Source organism: Trematomus bernacchii, unplaced genomic scaffold (genome assembly GCF_902827165.1).
Source record: "Trematomus bernacchii unplaced genomic scaffold, fTreBer1.1, whole genome shotgun sequence".
In the NCBI taxonomy this organism is placed as follows: domain Eukaryota; kingdom Metazoa; phylum Chordata; class Actinopteri; order Perciformes; family Nototheniidae; genus Trematomus; species Trematomus bernacchii.
The window spans coordinates 7,324,721-7,338,078 of record NW_022987910.1 but is presented as its reverse complement, the minus strand read 5'-3'; the positions used below and the strand labels follow the sequence as shown (position 1 = coordinate 7,338,078).

Genomic DNA, 13,358 nt, shown 5'->3' with positions numbered 1-13,358 from the left:
GAAAGCCTTTGAGCTCCATACTGTTTCAGAAATAATCCTTGATAATCCATGATATGGCGTTTCATCACCGCAGTTTAGTTTAGACAGTAGCTGCCCGTCCCGCATGAGCTCAGCCCCCTCCTTTTTTGTTTTTTAAAAGCTTTATACCCGGAATCAGCACTTTTGAAACAGGAAGTGAAATAGAGGGCTATGAGGCATGGCTAGAATGGGTGATCTGTTTGGTATTTTTGAGCAAACAACTTCATACACATGTTTTTTATATATCACATTATGTGTATTGATTGATTAAATATTAGACCTATTGATGACAACTCGGTATAATGAAACAATGCTTATCTGGTGTTGCTACTACTACTCCTACTATACATTATATACAAGCTAAGAGTTCAAAATAAAAGATTATATATTTTATCTCACATTTTTTCCCATGATATGTTTCTTGGTATTTCTTTCTGGCTTGATAAAAAGTATGTAACATTTAGGAGCAAAAATGCTAATTAACAGGCCAAATGCTGAGGATAAAATTGCAAATATTTCAACAGCTACGGTGAACTTCCCCGGAGAGCTGACATATGCTGGGATAAAGGTGATCCAGACAGCACAGAATATCAGCATGCTGAAGGTGATATACTTAGCTTCATTAAAATTATCTGGCAATTTTCTTGCTAGAAATGCCAGGACCAAACAAATTATTGCAAGGATCCCTATGTACCCAATCACTGCATAGAAAGCAGCCTCAGAGCCTGTGTTACATTCTAAAACTATCTTTTTATTGCTGTATCTGAAAACCATGTCTGGGAAAGGTGGGTTTAACTTAAGCCACAACACACATATTACAATCTGAATCAGAGTGCAGGAAAAAACTATGATCCTTTGCTGTACAGGACCAAACTTTCCTGCTAATTTGTTGCCAGGAAATGTGGCTTTAAAAGCTGTTACAACAACAATAGTTTTTCCCATGACACAGGACATACAAAGTGCAAACGTCACACCAAAAGCTGTGTGGCGCAGCATGCATGTCCAAACTGTAGGTCTGCCGATGAAAGTGAGGGGACAGAGAAAACACAAAAAGAGAGAAAACAACAGGAAACAGCTCAGCTCAGAGTTGCTGGCCTTTATCACAGGAGTCTCTCTGAAGTGGATAAAGACCGTCATGGAAGCCAGCGACAGGGAGGCCCCAAGCAGGGATACAACCGTTAAAGCCATTCCCATCGGCTCTTGGTATGTAAGGAACTCAATTATTTTAGGAATGCACTCATCTTTCCTCTCATTGGACCAGTATTCCTGTGTACAGGGTGTGCAGTCAGCTCTACCTGTTGATCACAAACAGAAATAATCAGTTATGTGTTTGGATGTTACATTTCTCAAAAATGGTATAATCATTTTATAAAAAATGCAAATGTTATATATATAAAAGCAACTTAATTCAAAGTGATGCAGTGACTCTTACAATGATATAGGATACTCTAAACATTAATTATGCATCTGATACCTGTTGAGTTGGCTATAGTTCCATCAGCACATGGAATGCAGTCAAAGCAGCAGCGGGGTTTTCCTTTTATTTGAGCTTTTCTTGTTCCGGCTGGACAAACATTAGAGCACACAGACTTCGGAACCTGATGGAAGAAAACGTTTGAAAATGTATTATGGACTTGATCTCAAACACAATCGCTAAGCCTGTTGCCATAAGATACAATTATTTTACCATTTTCCCTTTCCTCCACACAATTCTTTCCTCCTGAATGCTGAGCTCCTTATCAGCAGCAGAGGAAAAATGACCCACTGTGACATGTTGCACCTGCCCATTTTTCAGCTGCCAGTTAATCAGGTCATAAGAAGCAGGAGGATCACCATTCTTATCAAAAAACACATTATCCCCAAACTGATTGATAACATTCACCCTTTGAAGGTGATCCGTGACCTTAGAAAGGGAACAGAATAATTGATAAATATGTATCATTCTTATTGACAACAGCATTTCTATGCAGATACAGTATAATGATTGTATATTTGCAAGAGGGTGGCTGTCTCTTCTTCTCACCTCTTTGGGCTGAATTTCTGATGTATTCAAACATGGCCTCACTGATCTTTCTCGGACAGATTGGCAGAATACCAACTGATGTAGCGCATGTGCAACGGCATAAACTGCTTTATACACATTATAGGACACTCTTAGCTGTGTGACATTGAAGAACAAATCCTTGGAATTCAATAATGTCTCATAGCCTGTGCAAATTTCATTTGTTGAATCAGTTACTGCGTCTTCCCCGGGTAAAACAGGTCGACAGCCCACAATAGTCTCCCAGAAATCCTTTACAAAGGCGTCACTTGGATCGTCATAAGGGTTAATGCCTGTAAGGAATTGTCGTAGGTTTGGAATAGCCATTTTGTTCACAACAAATCCTAGGGCTCCACCAAACGCTTGGTAGATTTCATGGGTGGAGGGTTGACTTGCTGTTATCCAGGCCTCGCTGCCAATCCACTGTATTCCTGTAATGTTCTGTTTTACAACCTCTTTCATCAGAGGGTAAAAGTCACTCTCTGGAACAAAAGCAAGAATGACTTTGACAGTCGACTGCTTGATCATTTCCACAACCTCCAGAATTTTATCCATACTGTATGTACGTTTAATTTTCCCAACAAATGCAATACAAACCCCAAGCTTTTTAACCTCTTCAGTAAAAGCCAGGATTCCATTTAGCCCGTAGTCATTGTCTGACTGTATGGCACCAATCCACTGCCAGCCAAAGTGTTTCACCAGTGCTGCCAAAGCTTTTGCCTGGAAGTAGTCGCTGGGGATTGTCCGAAAGAAAGTTGGATATTTAGGTCTGTCACTCAGACAGGCACATGTTGAGAAGTAACTCACCTAAAAAGAACACCAACAGTCTGAACAAAATGCCAAAAGACAAGCACTACACAAATATTAAATATCACAGAATACTAACATAGTAAACATATAATTTATTCTCTTACTATTGGTACTTGAAATGGCCCAAGAGCTCCAGCTATAGCTAAAGACTGAGACGATCCTGCCTCTGCTATGAGGGCAGATATAGCTGGAGGACATGATGAATTCATTTCTGTGTCCTCTGTTCCACTAGCCAGTGTTAGTGCAGCACGTAAAGTATTTGTGGGAGATGAACAAGAGTTAAGGATCCTATAGCCGAGAGATATGTTTGGCAGGAGAGCAGGATCTTTGTTTATTTCTTCAATCGCAAATATCATTACTTGAGTCCATCGAAAAGCTCGCAGGTCAAATCTAAAGAGATTTTAGAGATTTAAATAGATTGTGAAAATCTAGAGCTGCAGCTGTACATGTGCAAAGACATTTGTAAGATAAAAGTAGCAAGCTAGCAGGATGAAATAAATCAGAATTGATTACAACTTACCCTGCACACTTCACTCCAGGTGGCTCGCTCGTGAACATTGAAGTGCTAATTATTTCTTTGTTGAATACTGGGAAAATACCCCCAATCATTATGTCTCCCTGCTTAAACAAACCGGGCATGTCAAACCTGTTGAAACGTTCACAGCCAGAAACCCTGTTCAGGTAAAACAAATACAGAGCTAAAATCCTAGCTATCAACATCTTATGCATGTTTGCTTGAAATCATTTGATGGGGAAAAATACATGCTCCTATAACAACTGCGTCTGATAAAGGCGACTCTGCATGCTCTCTTTTCATAAAAGGTTAATTTATTTCCCACAGGGCTCAGCAATCATAACTGGTTAAGATTAGAACAACAGGGAAAGGTGACGGCTATATTCAGGACACACACTATGCAAGCTACAGTATCATGCACATACCAAACAATATAGCATACCCCAATTCCAATAAGATTTACATTTTTGTTTCATGTTACAGGCTAGTCAAATGCCAGCAAACTGCTCAGCACTCAAACAGTGTGGTAAAGTGTTGGGACATATAGCTCTATATGACACACACACACACACAGGTCATTATGTTCCCCAGAGAAAGGGTTCTTGCTAAAATGTATAATATATGTATTTTAATAATTGTTGTACTTGTACTAACCCTGTTCAGTGAACCGATTGTTTAGTAAATAGCAGTAAAGTTCCAAAGTAGTTGTGAATGGTCTGATTTGTCAGCAGTAACATTTCATTGAATTCTCAGGAGTTGAACACACGACTACTGTGGCTGATTTCCCTTTTTTTTCCAACCCAAGGGACAATTGGTGATTGATTCAGTTGCCTGTATGTGTATTCAGCAGTGATGGTTTAATAACATTTTACAGATTACTGAACTGTTTTAAATAAACAGTACAGAACCAGGTCCATCCGTTTTATGTCCTTAATAGAGTCAAAACAGTGGCATCTGCTGGGAAACACTGGATCCTATGTCTGCGATCACATTAAAACAGACACCTTGTTAAATAATTTCACAACTGTCATCTTTAATATCTAACTCAATAGCTTGAATATTTCATGTTTGGGACAGGTATGAATTTTTATTTTTGGATTATTCATAAATGCACGGCGTTAACTGTAATTACACATTGATTACTTTATTTGGGCGGTACCCTCAGATGCATGTGTGCACACTGCAGTTTATAAATCAGCTGAGTCCTGAAACATCATACTGCTAACGTTACCAGAAAGGGAAGCTATTCCTTGAATATTCAGCAATGGCAATGCTAGCTGCAAAGCTTCTTATGTTTCCTCTTCTATCTCAGGGCCAACATTGTTTAGCTGCTGGCCTGGATAACTGTGTTTTCTTGGGGGAAGAGGGGAAAACAGTCTGTACGAAGAAGGAGATGTCGTTATAGGGGGTTTATTCCCTTTACACTATAGCCCTGTGTCTTCCCTTCCAAAATACAAAACAAAACCGACGCCTATTATGTATAAGTAGTGAGTGAATATTTGATTGTTTGTTGACTTGTGCAGTACAGATTATTATTATTGTATATGTGTATATGTGATGATTTTAGTGTTAATAAATTGCGTTTGTATTTTTTGGAATAGAACAACATTCAGAATTTTTTAATTTACATTTATAGTCTTCAAGTCTCCCTCAATTGTGTAATTAGGCCCCTTGTTCTGGAAAATGTTGTCCCATTGAATACTTTTAAAGACGGTGGTATTGTTTGTTGAAATGTGATTCTTATTGAACAGATGTAATTCCAAGTCTGAAATAGCACCTCACCAGTGTCAGACCATCCAATATTAATGAATCAGCTTTCTTAGCAGCATTTTGGGAGGAATTGTTTAACTGCAGATTGATTGGTGTCGACCACCTCAACAGATTGCTATGTAAAGGTACAGAGGATTTAAAAGATGTTTACTCTCCTTATTCAGATGTTACACAGCTAAGAGTGTCATATAATGTTTACAAGTCTGTGTATTTGGTAGCCCATGCTTTGGAAGATATGAGTAACTGCAAAGTCTGACAGGGGCCTTTCCTTAATCGCACTTGCGCAGACTTAAAGAATGTTAAACCTTGGCAGGTGAGACTAATTGTAGCCTAAGCATTTATTTGAAAAGTCAAAAGTCAAATGCACTATAGTTTGTGTTTAGATAACCTATTTCCGTTCCTCCCTCAGCTCATTCACTACATGTTGTACAAATGTATCTGCACTTGGGGAGAAAGTCAATTTTGATGAAAATGGTGACCCCATTGCTTATTATGATCTCATGAACTGGCAAAGGAGGCCTGACGGTTCTCTACATTTGGTAAAAGCAGGTTTCTATGATGCCTCCACGCCTGATGGACGCAGCCTGGTCATAAATGAGTCAGTGATTCAATGGCCTGTTGGAAAGCAGGTGTGTTCTCTAAAAACAGGCTTGAGACCATGTTCACCTCTTTGGTTGCTGTATGTAGTTTTGATTAACACAACAGCTAATGTGTTCTTATTTGTGTGCAATATGCTTTATTGTTAATCAGGAAGGAGAAAAGGTCACCTTCAAGTTGAAACTGGCATCAATTGCAAATGAATGTTGCAGACATTAACACCATCAATGACCCGATTTTGACTGATATGTTATTGTAATCTGATATTTTGTAGCTGAAGTGATACGCCTTTTAGTCTGTATCAGAATTGGATCCTTGCATAACAACTGTTAGACCCTGCTGAATATGTTTTAAAATGTATGTCTTTCTGAGCGTTGCCTCTCAGGCTTTCCAGTCTGTGTGCAGTGTCAGTTGTCCTCCAGGTTCCCGCATCGCCAGGAGAAAGGGGGAACCCATCTGCTGTTTTGACTGTGTCCCCTGTGCTGAGGGAGAAGTCAGTAATAATACTGGTGCGTTGGTGTTCTGGCTGTTATCACCTTTTCTCCTTTCTTGACGCTTGTTTCTGAAAATGACTTCTTTAAACTAAAAAAGTGTTCTTTTCTACCGCCTACAGATTCTTTAGAGTGCTCACGCTGCTCAGAGGTCATGTGGCCCAATAAAGCCAGAGATCTTTGCATCCCAAAGACTATTGAGTACTTGTCTTACCATGAGTTAATGGGTATTGTGCAGTGTGTTGTATCTGTACTCGGAGCGTGTGTTTCCCTCTCCATCCTTGCCATATTCTTCAAGTACAAAGAAACACCATTGGTTCGTGCCAACAATATGGAACTAAGCTTCCTTCTCTTGGTGTTTCTTGCTGTGTGCTTCCTTGTTGGCCTGTTGTTTATTGGTGAGCCTTCAGACTGGCTTTGCCGTATCAGGTACCCAGCGTTTGGGATCAGTTTTGCCCTCTGCATTTCATGCCTCCTGGCCAAGACAGTAGTGGTCCTAATGGCTTTCAGGTCTACACTGCCAGTAAGTAATGCCATGAAGTGGTTTGGACCCACGCAACAGAGAGCCAGTGTGCTTTTAGGAACAGTTGTTCAGGTACAAACACTTTCCATAAGTCAATTTTGAAAATGTAAATGTCGAATTCAAATCAACATCCTCTTTTTCCCCCCACTCAGGTTATAATCTGTCTTATCTGGCTGCTCACCAGTCCACCTCATGCCAACAACAACAACACAGATCACAGTGCTGTCATCATCATTGAGTGTGTGACTGGCTCAGAGATTGGCTTTTGGTGTGTTCTTGGATACATCAGCATCTTGGCCTGCATGTGCCTCCTAATGGCATTTTTTGCTCGAAAGCTGCCGGACAATTTCAATGAGGCAAAGTTCATCACCTTCAGCATGTTGATATTCTTCGCAGTGTGGATTACATTTATTCCAGTTTATGTGAGCACAGCTGGGAAATATACTGTGGCCGTCCACATTTTTGCTATTTTAGGCTAAACCTCTCTAAAAAGGTCAAATGTCACTTGTTTTGCATCAATCTTGATACAGGGTACTTATTATATGTTGTACTTTGGATTCCTAAAGCTTTTAGTCTACTAACCCATCATCCAAGGGTAGTTTTCACTATCTGTAAAAAATAATTTTTGGACGGACACTATAATTTACAGTTTTTTACTATGTAAAATCTGAATTTTCTTTAAAATAAAAAACATTTATATTGATTCTGACACTTCTACATCCAACTCACAGATGTAACCTTGCTTTGATAACATAAATTATTCATATAACCCTTTTAGAAGTGAAGTTGTAGTCATTTGTTTTGGGCATGTCATTTTCGAGCCTGAAACATGAAAAACAGGCTTGGTGCTTAACAGGTTAAAGACTGCAACTGTTTTACTTAAAACACAGATTCCCGATTTATCCTCCTCCTTTGAGGTTAGGCTCTTTCTTAATGTGTTGGAGGATGATTTTAAAGACTCTAGGCTTGGATTATTTAAATATTACTTTCCATATTTTATTCTTTATTATTTCCTTCTTTTTTTTTGTATCAATCAGTGTGCTTCCCAGTAAAAAGAAGAAAGTCAAAACACACACTGTTGCAGAATCATCAATAACAGTTCGGTATAAAAAGATGAGGCAATCCCCGATTATGCACAGAAAAAAACCCACACATTATATTCTGCAAATGTTAGTCTTTTAGCAGCAGTTTAATACATATTTACTTAAGTATTATTGGTTTTCTTGACTGGTTTGTACAAAACCATTAAACATTGACCATGGATCAATCTAAAACTAAAGCTCACAGGTTTAGCAAGGTACAAGATCAGTAGACAATATTTTCCCAATAAATTCAGCCTAAACAATTCCAATGAATATTCACCACTAAAGCTCTTTGCTTATTTAATAAATATCTTTATTTATTCTATACATTACAGTAATATGCTCCTTCTCATTAAAGTTGATTATTTCCTTGTACAATGCACTATGGTTGCTAAGCTGCAATAAATAAGTATTATACATATATACAGTCAATAATAACGTGAAGTTCATAATTAAATATAATAATTATTATAATAATAATTATAATAATAATAACAATGTCATACATTGAATATGATTTCAAATACATTTCAACTTGTGATAAGATACTTTTATTTTCCCATTAGGTGCTGTCTTGTATTTTTCTCTGGCTTTAGTAAAATAATGAAACACTTTGGAGCAAACAGGCAGAACAACAAGCCAAAGCTCGAAGCCAGAATGGCAAATGACTCCACTGCATCAGCATATTTCCCAGGAGAGCTGATATAAGCAGGGACGAATGATAGCCACACAGCACAAAATATCAGCATGCTAAAAGTGATGACCTTGGCCTCGTTGAAATTGCCAGGCAGTTTACGTGCTAGAAAAGCCAGTATAAAGCACAGGCAGGCCTGTAGACCAATGTATCCCAGAACACACCAGAATGCAAGACTGGAACCTACGCTGCACTCCAGTATGATCTTCGAAATTTCGTATTGTGTATTTCGGGATGGAAAAGGGGGAGACTCAATGAGCCAGGCAGCACAGATAACCACTTGAATTACAGTGCAAATGAAAATAATGGCCCTCTGCTGCTTGGGCCCCAGCCACTTCATGATGTTGTCCCCTGGTCTGGTGGCAGTGAAAGCAGCCAACACCACCAGGGTCTTCCCCAGAATACAGGAGATGCAAAATGAAAACGTTATACTAAAAATAGTGTGTCGCAGCATACAGGACCAATATGTTGGCTCTCCAATGAACACCAGGGAACACAGGAAACATAGAGTCAGAGCAAAGAGGATGAAGAAGCTGAGTACAGAGTTACTTACACGGACGATGGCTGTGTTTCTATGGTAGAAAAAGACCGCAAAGACAGCTATAGTGAGGCTGGCACCCACCACAGAGATCACTGTCAGGGCTATACCCAAGGAATCATAGGCCAAGAACTCCACTATCTTGAGGATGCAGACGGTTCTGTCAATATTTGACCAGAAGTCATCAGGACAAAATGTGCACTCTATGGAATCTAAAGGGAAAATAATCAAATATAACATGTTGGTAGTGAAATACAAGAATTACATTGTGATTATTTTATTTCAAGATTTTAAACTCACTTGTCTGATTGCTAATTTTGCCGCTGTCACATGGTACACAGTCAAAGCAGCAGACAGGCTCCCCACGACGGACAGCTTTCCGGGACCCTGGAAGACAGCTGGTGCTGCATACAGACATAGGCACCTATAGGAAGTAAACAATGGCTTTCAGCTCTGCAGTGTGCCAACATATTTAGTCAGTTCCTTGATAAGGCCTTTTAAAAACAAAATAAAGACAGCTTTGATAACTGAATTGTCAGATTTAGCTGGTTCTAGCTATTTAAATCGGAAAAAAAGTTCTTATTTTTCTATTGAACATCACTGCATATTGAAGAGCTTTGCATTATTTTTGTTGCTTAGAGCAATGCTTAGACTTTACAAGCAACTAGCTGATGCAGAAATGAAAACTCTTGAAAATTGTGATGCGCATTTTTCATATTGTGGCATTTTATATAAGTGTGGAAAACAGTGGAGGTATAGATGTACTTTTCACACTGGGGACAGGGTTATTATCCGTAAGCTAAACAAGAATGTGTAGCTTTGAATACTATTTATTTTTATTTGAGAAGAATTCTACCAGAAGGATTATACTGTGAAGCATTTAATCACAAAACACATCACACTGTATGGCGGGCTTTCAATTCATTTTCACTGTAATGCAAAGGGACTCACATCTGATCCAGCTTGTCCTGGTCACTTGACTTACCTCCACCTAAACCTACAGAACTTCAAAAGCTGGGATCTGATGAAGGTAAAAACACAGTGTGAGCAGCTTGCCTCACTCTGATGCCCTGCCCACATGATCCTGTCCTCCTGGATTAACAGCTCCTCTCCGGCAGGCTTGGTTCCATCAAACAACCCCACGTTGACAAATTCAATGTTCCCGCCCATGCCTCTCTGCCAGTTGAGAATGTCATAATAAGGTATAGAGTCACCCTTTAGGTCAAAGTTCACTTCCTCCCCGGCAATGTTAAATGTCACTTCCTGGAGGTAGTGCTGGAGCTTGAAAACCAAAAGATAATATGAAATATGAATTATGAAAAAAAAACAGTTAAAGTGAAATTACTGTAAGAACATTTAGGTATACCTGCCAGGGGTGTATGTTGTTGCTTTGAGCACATGAGTTGTTTTGGAATGGGCCACTGCCCGGTTGACAGAGAAGAAGGTTGTGCAGGGAATGAGCAATTGCATACACAGCCTTATAGACGTTATAGGCCACTCTAGGGCTGGATGTATTAATGTAGGCTGAATGCTGCTCTAACAGGGTCTCCTGTCCTGAGCATGAAGGCAACGGGGAGCCAGACGACAGAGAAGGGTCACAACCATACAGGGCCTCCCACAGCTCCTTAACTAGAGTATTATCAAGATACATTTGAGGGTTGACTGTCTGCAGGTAGTCACTGAGTCCGGAGATTTGACCTTTTCTGATGCCAAACCCGATGGTGCCCCCTAGGTAGGGGTAATACTCACTGGCTGTAAAGACGGATGCTGTGACCCACGCTTCACTGGCAACCCACTGGATTCCAGTGATGTTCTGTGTCATATAGTCTCTCAAGAAAGGCGTCATCTTCCCCTCAGCTAAAAATACCACCACCACTTTTGCAGTAGAGCTACGCATCACCTTCACAGACAAGGCAAACAATGATGGAGGAATTTATTTCACAAGGAAAGGACAAGAAAAAATAAAGTAGGTTAAAGAAAGACTCATTATATATTTGAAAAAAGTATATCAAAAAATATGCTTTTAAAAAAACAGCAGTGCCTGCTAATAAACCCTATCTACTTGTTTGTCGCTTTGTTATGAAAAAAATTATGTTGTTTTCGATGTAGGGACTGGCATTGATGTGTATCAGAATGTAAAGTTATCTGTGTGATTAGAGCTCTCTAATACTATACAACCTGGCATCTACCTGCAAGATCTCCAGAGCCCTCTTGCGATTGTAGAGCAGAGGTATCATTTCTTGGTACGCTACACACACTTTGGTACCCTGTAATTCTCTCAGCAAACCTTGCACAGCGAAGCGCCCGTATTCATGGTCTCCTCGCACCAACCCCACCCAAGTGAAGTTGAAGCGTACCAGCAGCTGAGCAATGGCTTTCACCTACATTCAACAGGAAAGAGTTACACTTGGTTCAAAACACACACATAAAGAACATTTTACAGACTAAATTTGAATAATATTCTTCTTTTTTTTTTTACTGAATAATGATCAACAACCTAGGCCAAACTCTCACCTGATAATCATCGTTGGGGATTACTCTGAAGAAGGTGGGATAGTTTTTTTTGTCAGTAAAACATGCACATGAAGAAAAGTAACTGATCTGTTTGAAGAAGGATAAAAAAAGAGTATAGTAAAAAAAATAAACTGTTGGTGGGATTACAGATAAAAGAAAAAATCATTACCATTGGGATTCTGAATGGTTGCAGGATTCTTGACACCACAATAGATTGAGCAGAACCAGATTCCCCGATCACAGCGAGGAGTGGGGAGTTACCGCTGCACGTGGGAGAGTCATCCTCACTCTGCCCATTCAACACAGCCATAGCAGCCCTCTGGCCGGTCAGTGGATATGCACATGAATCAAATATGTTGTACCCAAGTGTGTAATTGGGCAATAGCTCTGCACTCTGGTTTATCTCCTCCACTGCCAACCTCATAGTTTGAGCCCAGCGGAAAGCCCTGGGATTAAATCTGCAGCCAAACAGACACAGGTGCACACAAGAAACACATCACAGATGCACACAAAATACACATTCAAACTTATTGTGTGTAAAAAAAGGCACAATTAAAGGCAGAGATTATGTTAATTTTAAGTTATTTTAAATGTTTACTTTGCATCTTGGTTCTTGTGATAAAATAACTGATCAGTTTATTTTTGCTTTGTCCGCATGTTCTCATTATTTTTCTAATATGTTGCCCGGATATGTCTTTAAAAATATATTTCTTTTCGGGCCAAGCTTCTTTAATAAGTTCCCTATAATTTACACTATGTTATTATGAAAGACCAATGTACATTTTAACTTATTTAGGGGAAAATAGAGACATTGTTCAAATGCTGCACTACGTTATTAAAAATGTATATATTTTTGTAATATAGAGCAAATAATAATTTTCGAAATATAAAAAGTATCAAAATACATATCTTTCTATGATTCTTCTTTAAATCATTGCATAGATGATTAGGTAATTACCCACCCTCAAAAATAAAGAAATAAAAAATGTGAAAGTCAGTTTATGCGTGTCTCTATTGATAAAAATATGTTTTTTAAACTAACTTAAATTTAAAGTGCATTTAATTCAAGCTAACACCATATCAATGTTTTCTAACATGTCACGCTCAATTATCAATGAATACTAAAACCTGTTCAATACAAGTATATTCTGCTTAATCATTCAATAAAACAAGAATGTTAGTTGCATACAATGTTTCATACACAAGTTATATACTCACACTAAGGTTTCCACATCAATCAAAACTCACCCATTGCATTTTACTGGTGGTGGCCTGTAGGTGCAGTTCAGGTCTGGCATCTCCTGGTTATAGTGAAGGGGGAAGATCCCTCCAATTATATAGTCACCTTTGGCCACAAAGCCTGGCTCAAAACTGTTTTGGAGTTTGCATACTTTGGCTGAAAATGGTGGCGAGGGGTTGCTGGATATTGGGGTATACATTAGAGTTAGGACACATTGAGAGTAAAGCAAGTGAAATAACACAAGTCGATTCATATTACACATCCCAATAGACAGAGAGAGAGAGAGAGAAAGAGAGCAATACATGAGACAAGTTATAAACACTTTGTCACCTATGTGTTACATCTTATTGATGACAGAGTGTGACTGGATTGGACATCAGCAGCTCCGCCTGATTTACTAAAGGGAGTTAACAAAGACTGAAAAATAAATGATGTAAGAGGAAAATGATAATGGATTTAAGCTCTCATTAAGACATTTTCCACAGAAAAAAGGTTGTCGATTTAACTCCATGGTGTCCATGGTGAC

The 13,358-nt window shown here is 39.0% G+C and overlaps 2 protein-coding genes and 1 pseudogene across 2 annotated transcripts; 1 reads left to right on the top strand and 2 right to left on the bottom strand.

The window, feature by feature from the left end:
• Positions 1-408: 408 nt before the first annotated feature.
• On the bottom strand, positions 409-3,598 carry LOC117470578 (extracellular calcium-sensing receptor-like). Its single transcript, XM_034115395.1, has 6 exons — positions 3,390-3,598; positions 2,974-3,259; positions 2,042-2,866; positions 1,706-1,921; positions 1,493-1,616; positions 409-1,313 (listed from the first exon to the last, which is right to left on the bottom strand). Exons 1-6 carry the CDS (start codon positions 3,596-3,598, stop codon positions 409-411), a joined length of 2,565 nt encoding a protein of 854 aa, XP_033971286.1.
• Positions 3,599-3,875: 277 nt separating this feature from the next.
• On the top strand, positions 3,876-7,243 carry LOC117470577 (annotated as a pseudogene).
• A 1,154-nt stretch (positions 7,244-8,397) lies between these two features.
• LOC117470441 (extracellular calcium-sensing receptor-like) lies at positions 8,398-12,905 on the bottom strand. Its single transcript, XM_034115218.1, has 8 exons — positions 12,841-12,905; positions 11,762-12,050; positions 11,593-11,679; positions 11,268-11,459; positions 10,445-10,978; positions 10,135-10,359; positions 9,379-9,502; positions 8,398-9,290 (listed from the first exon to the last, which is right to left on the bottom strand). The coding sequence occupies exons 1-8, from the start codon at positions 12,888-12,890 to the stop codon at positions 8,398-8,400; spliced, it is 2,394 nt and encodes a 797-aa protein (XP_033971109.1). The 5' UTR covers positions 12,891-12,905.
• Between the last annotated feature and the right edge of the window lie 453 nt (positions 12,906-13,358).

Excerpts from the sequence above, each read along its gene's own strand:
- LOC117470578 (XM_034115395.1), bottom strand. The coding sequence starts at position 3,598 with ATGCATAAGATGTTGATAGCTAGGATTTTAGCTCTGTATTTGTTTTAC. Across the intron at positions 3,260-3,389 it reads CCTGGAGTGAAGTGTGCAGG|ATTTGACCTGCGAGCTTTTC; the intron begins GTAAGTTGTAAT and ends AAATCTCTTTAG. Across the intron at positions 2,867-2,973 it reads GGCCATTTCAAGTACCAATA|GTGAGTTACTTCTCAACATG; the intron begins GTAAGAGAATAA and ends TGTTCTTTTTAG.
- LOC117470441 (XM_034115218.1), bottom strand. The coding sequence starts at position 12,890 with ATGCCAGACCTGAACTGCACCTACAGGCCACCACCAGTAAAATGCAAT. Across the intron at positions 10,979-11,267 it reads GGGCTCTGGAGATCTTGCAG|GTGATGCGTAGCTCTACTGC; the intron begins GTAGATGCCAGG and ends TTGTCTGTGAAG. Across the intron at positions 9,503-10,134 it reads GGGCAGGGCATCAGAGTGAG|GTGCCTATGTCTGTATGCAG; the intron begins GCAAGCTGCTCA and ends TACTTCCTATAG.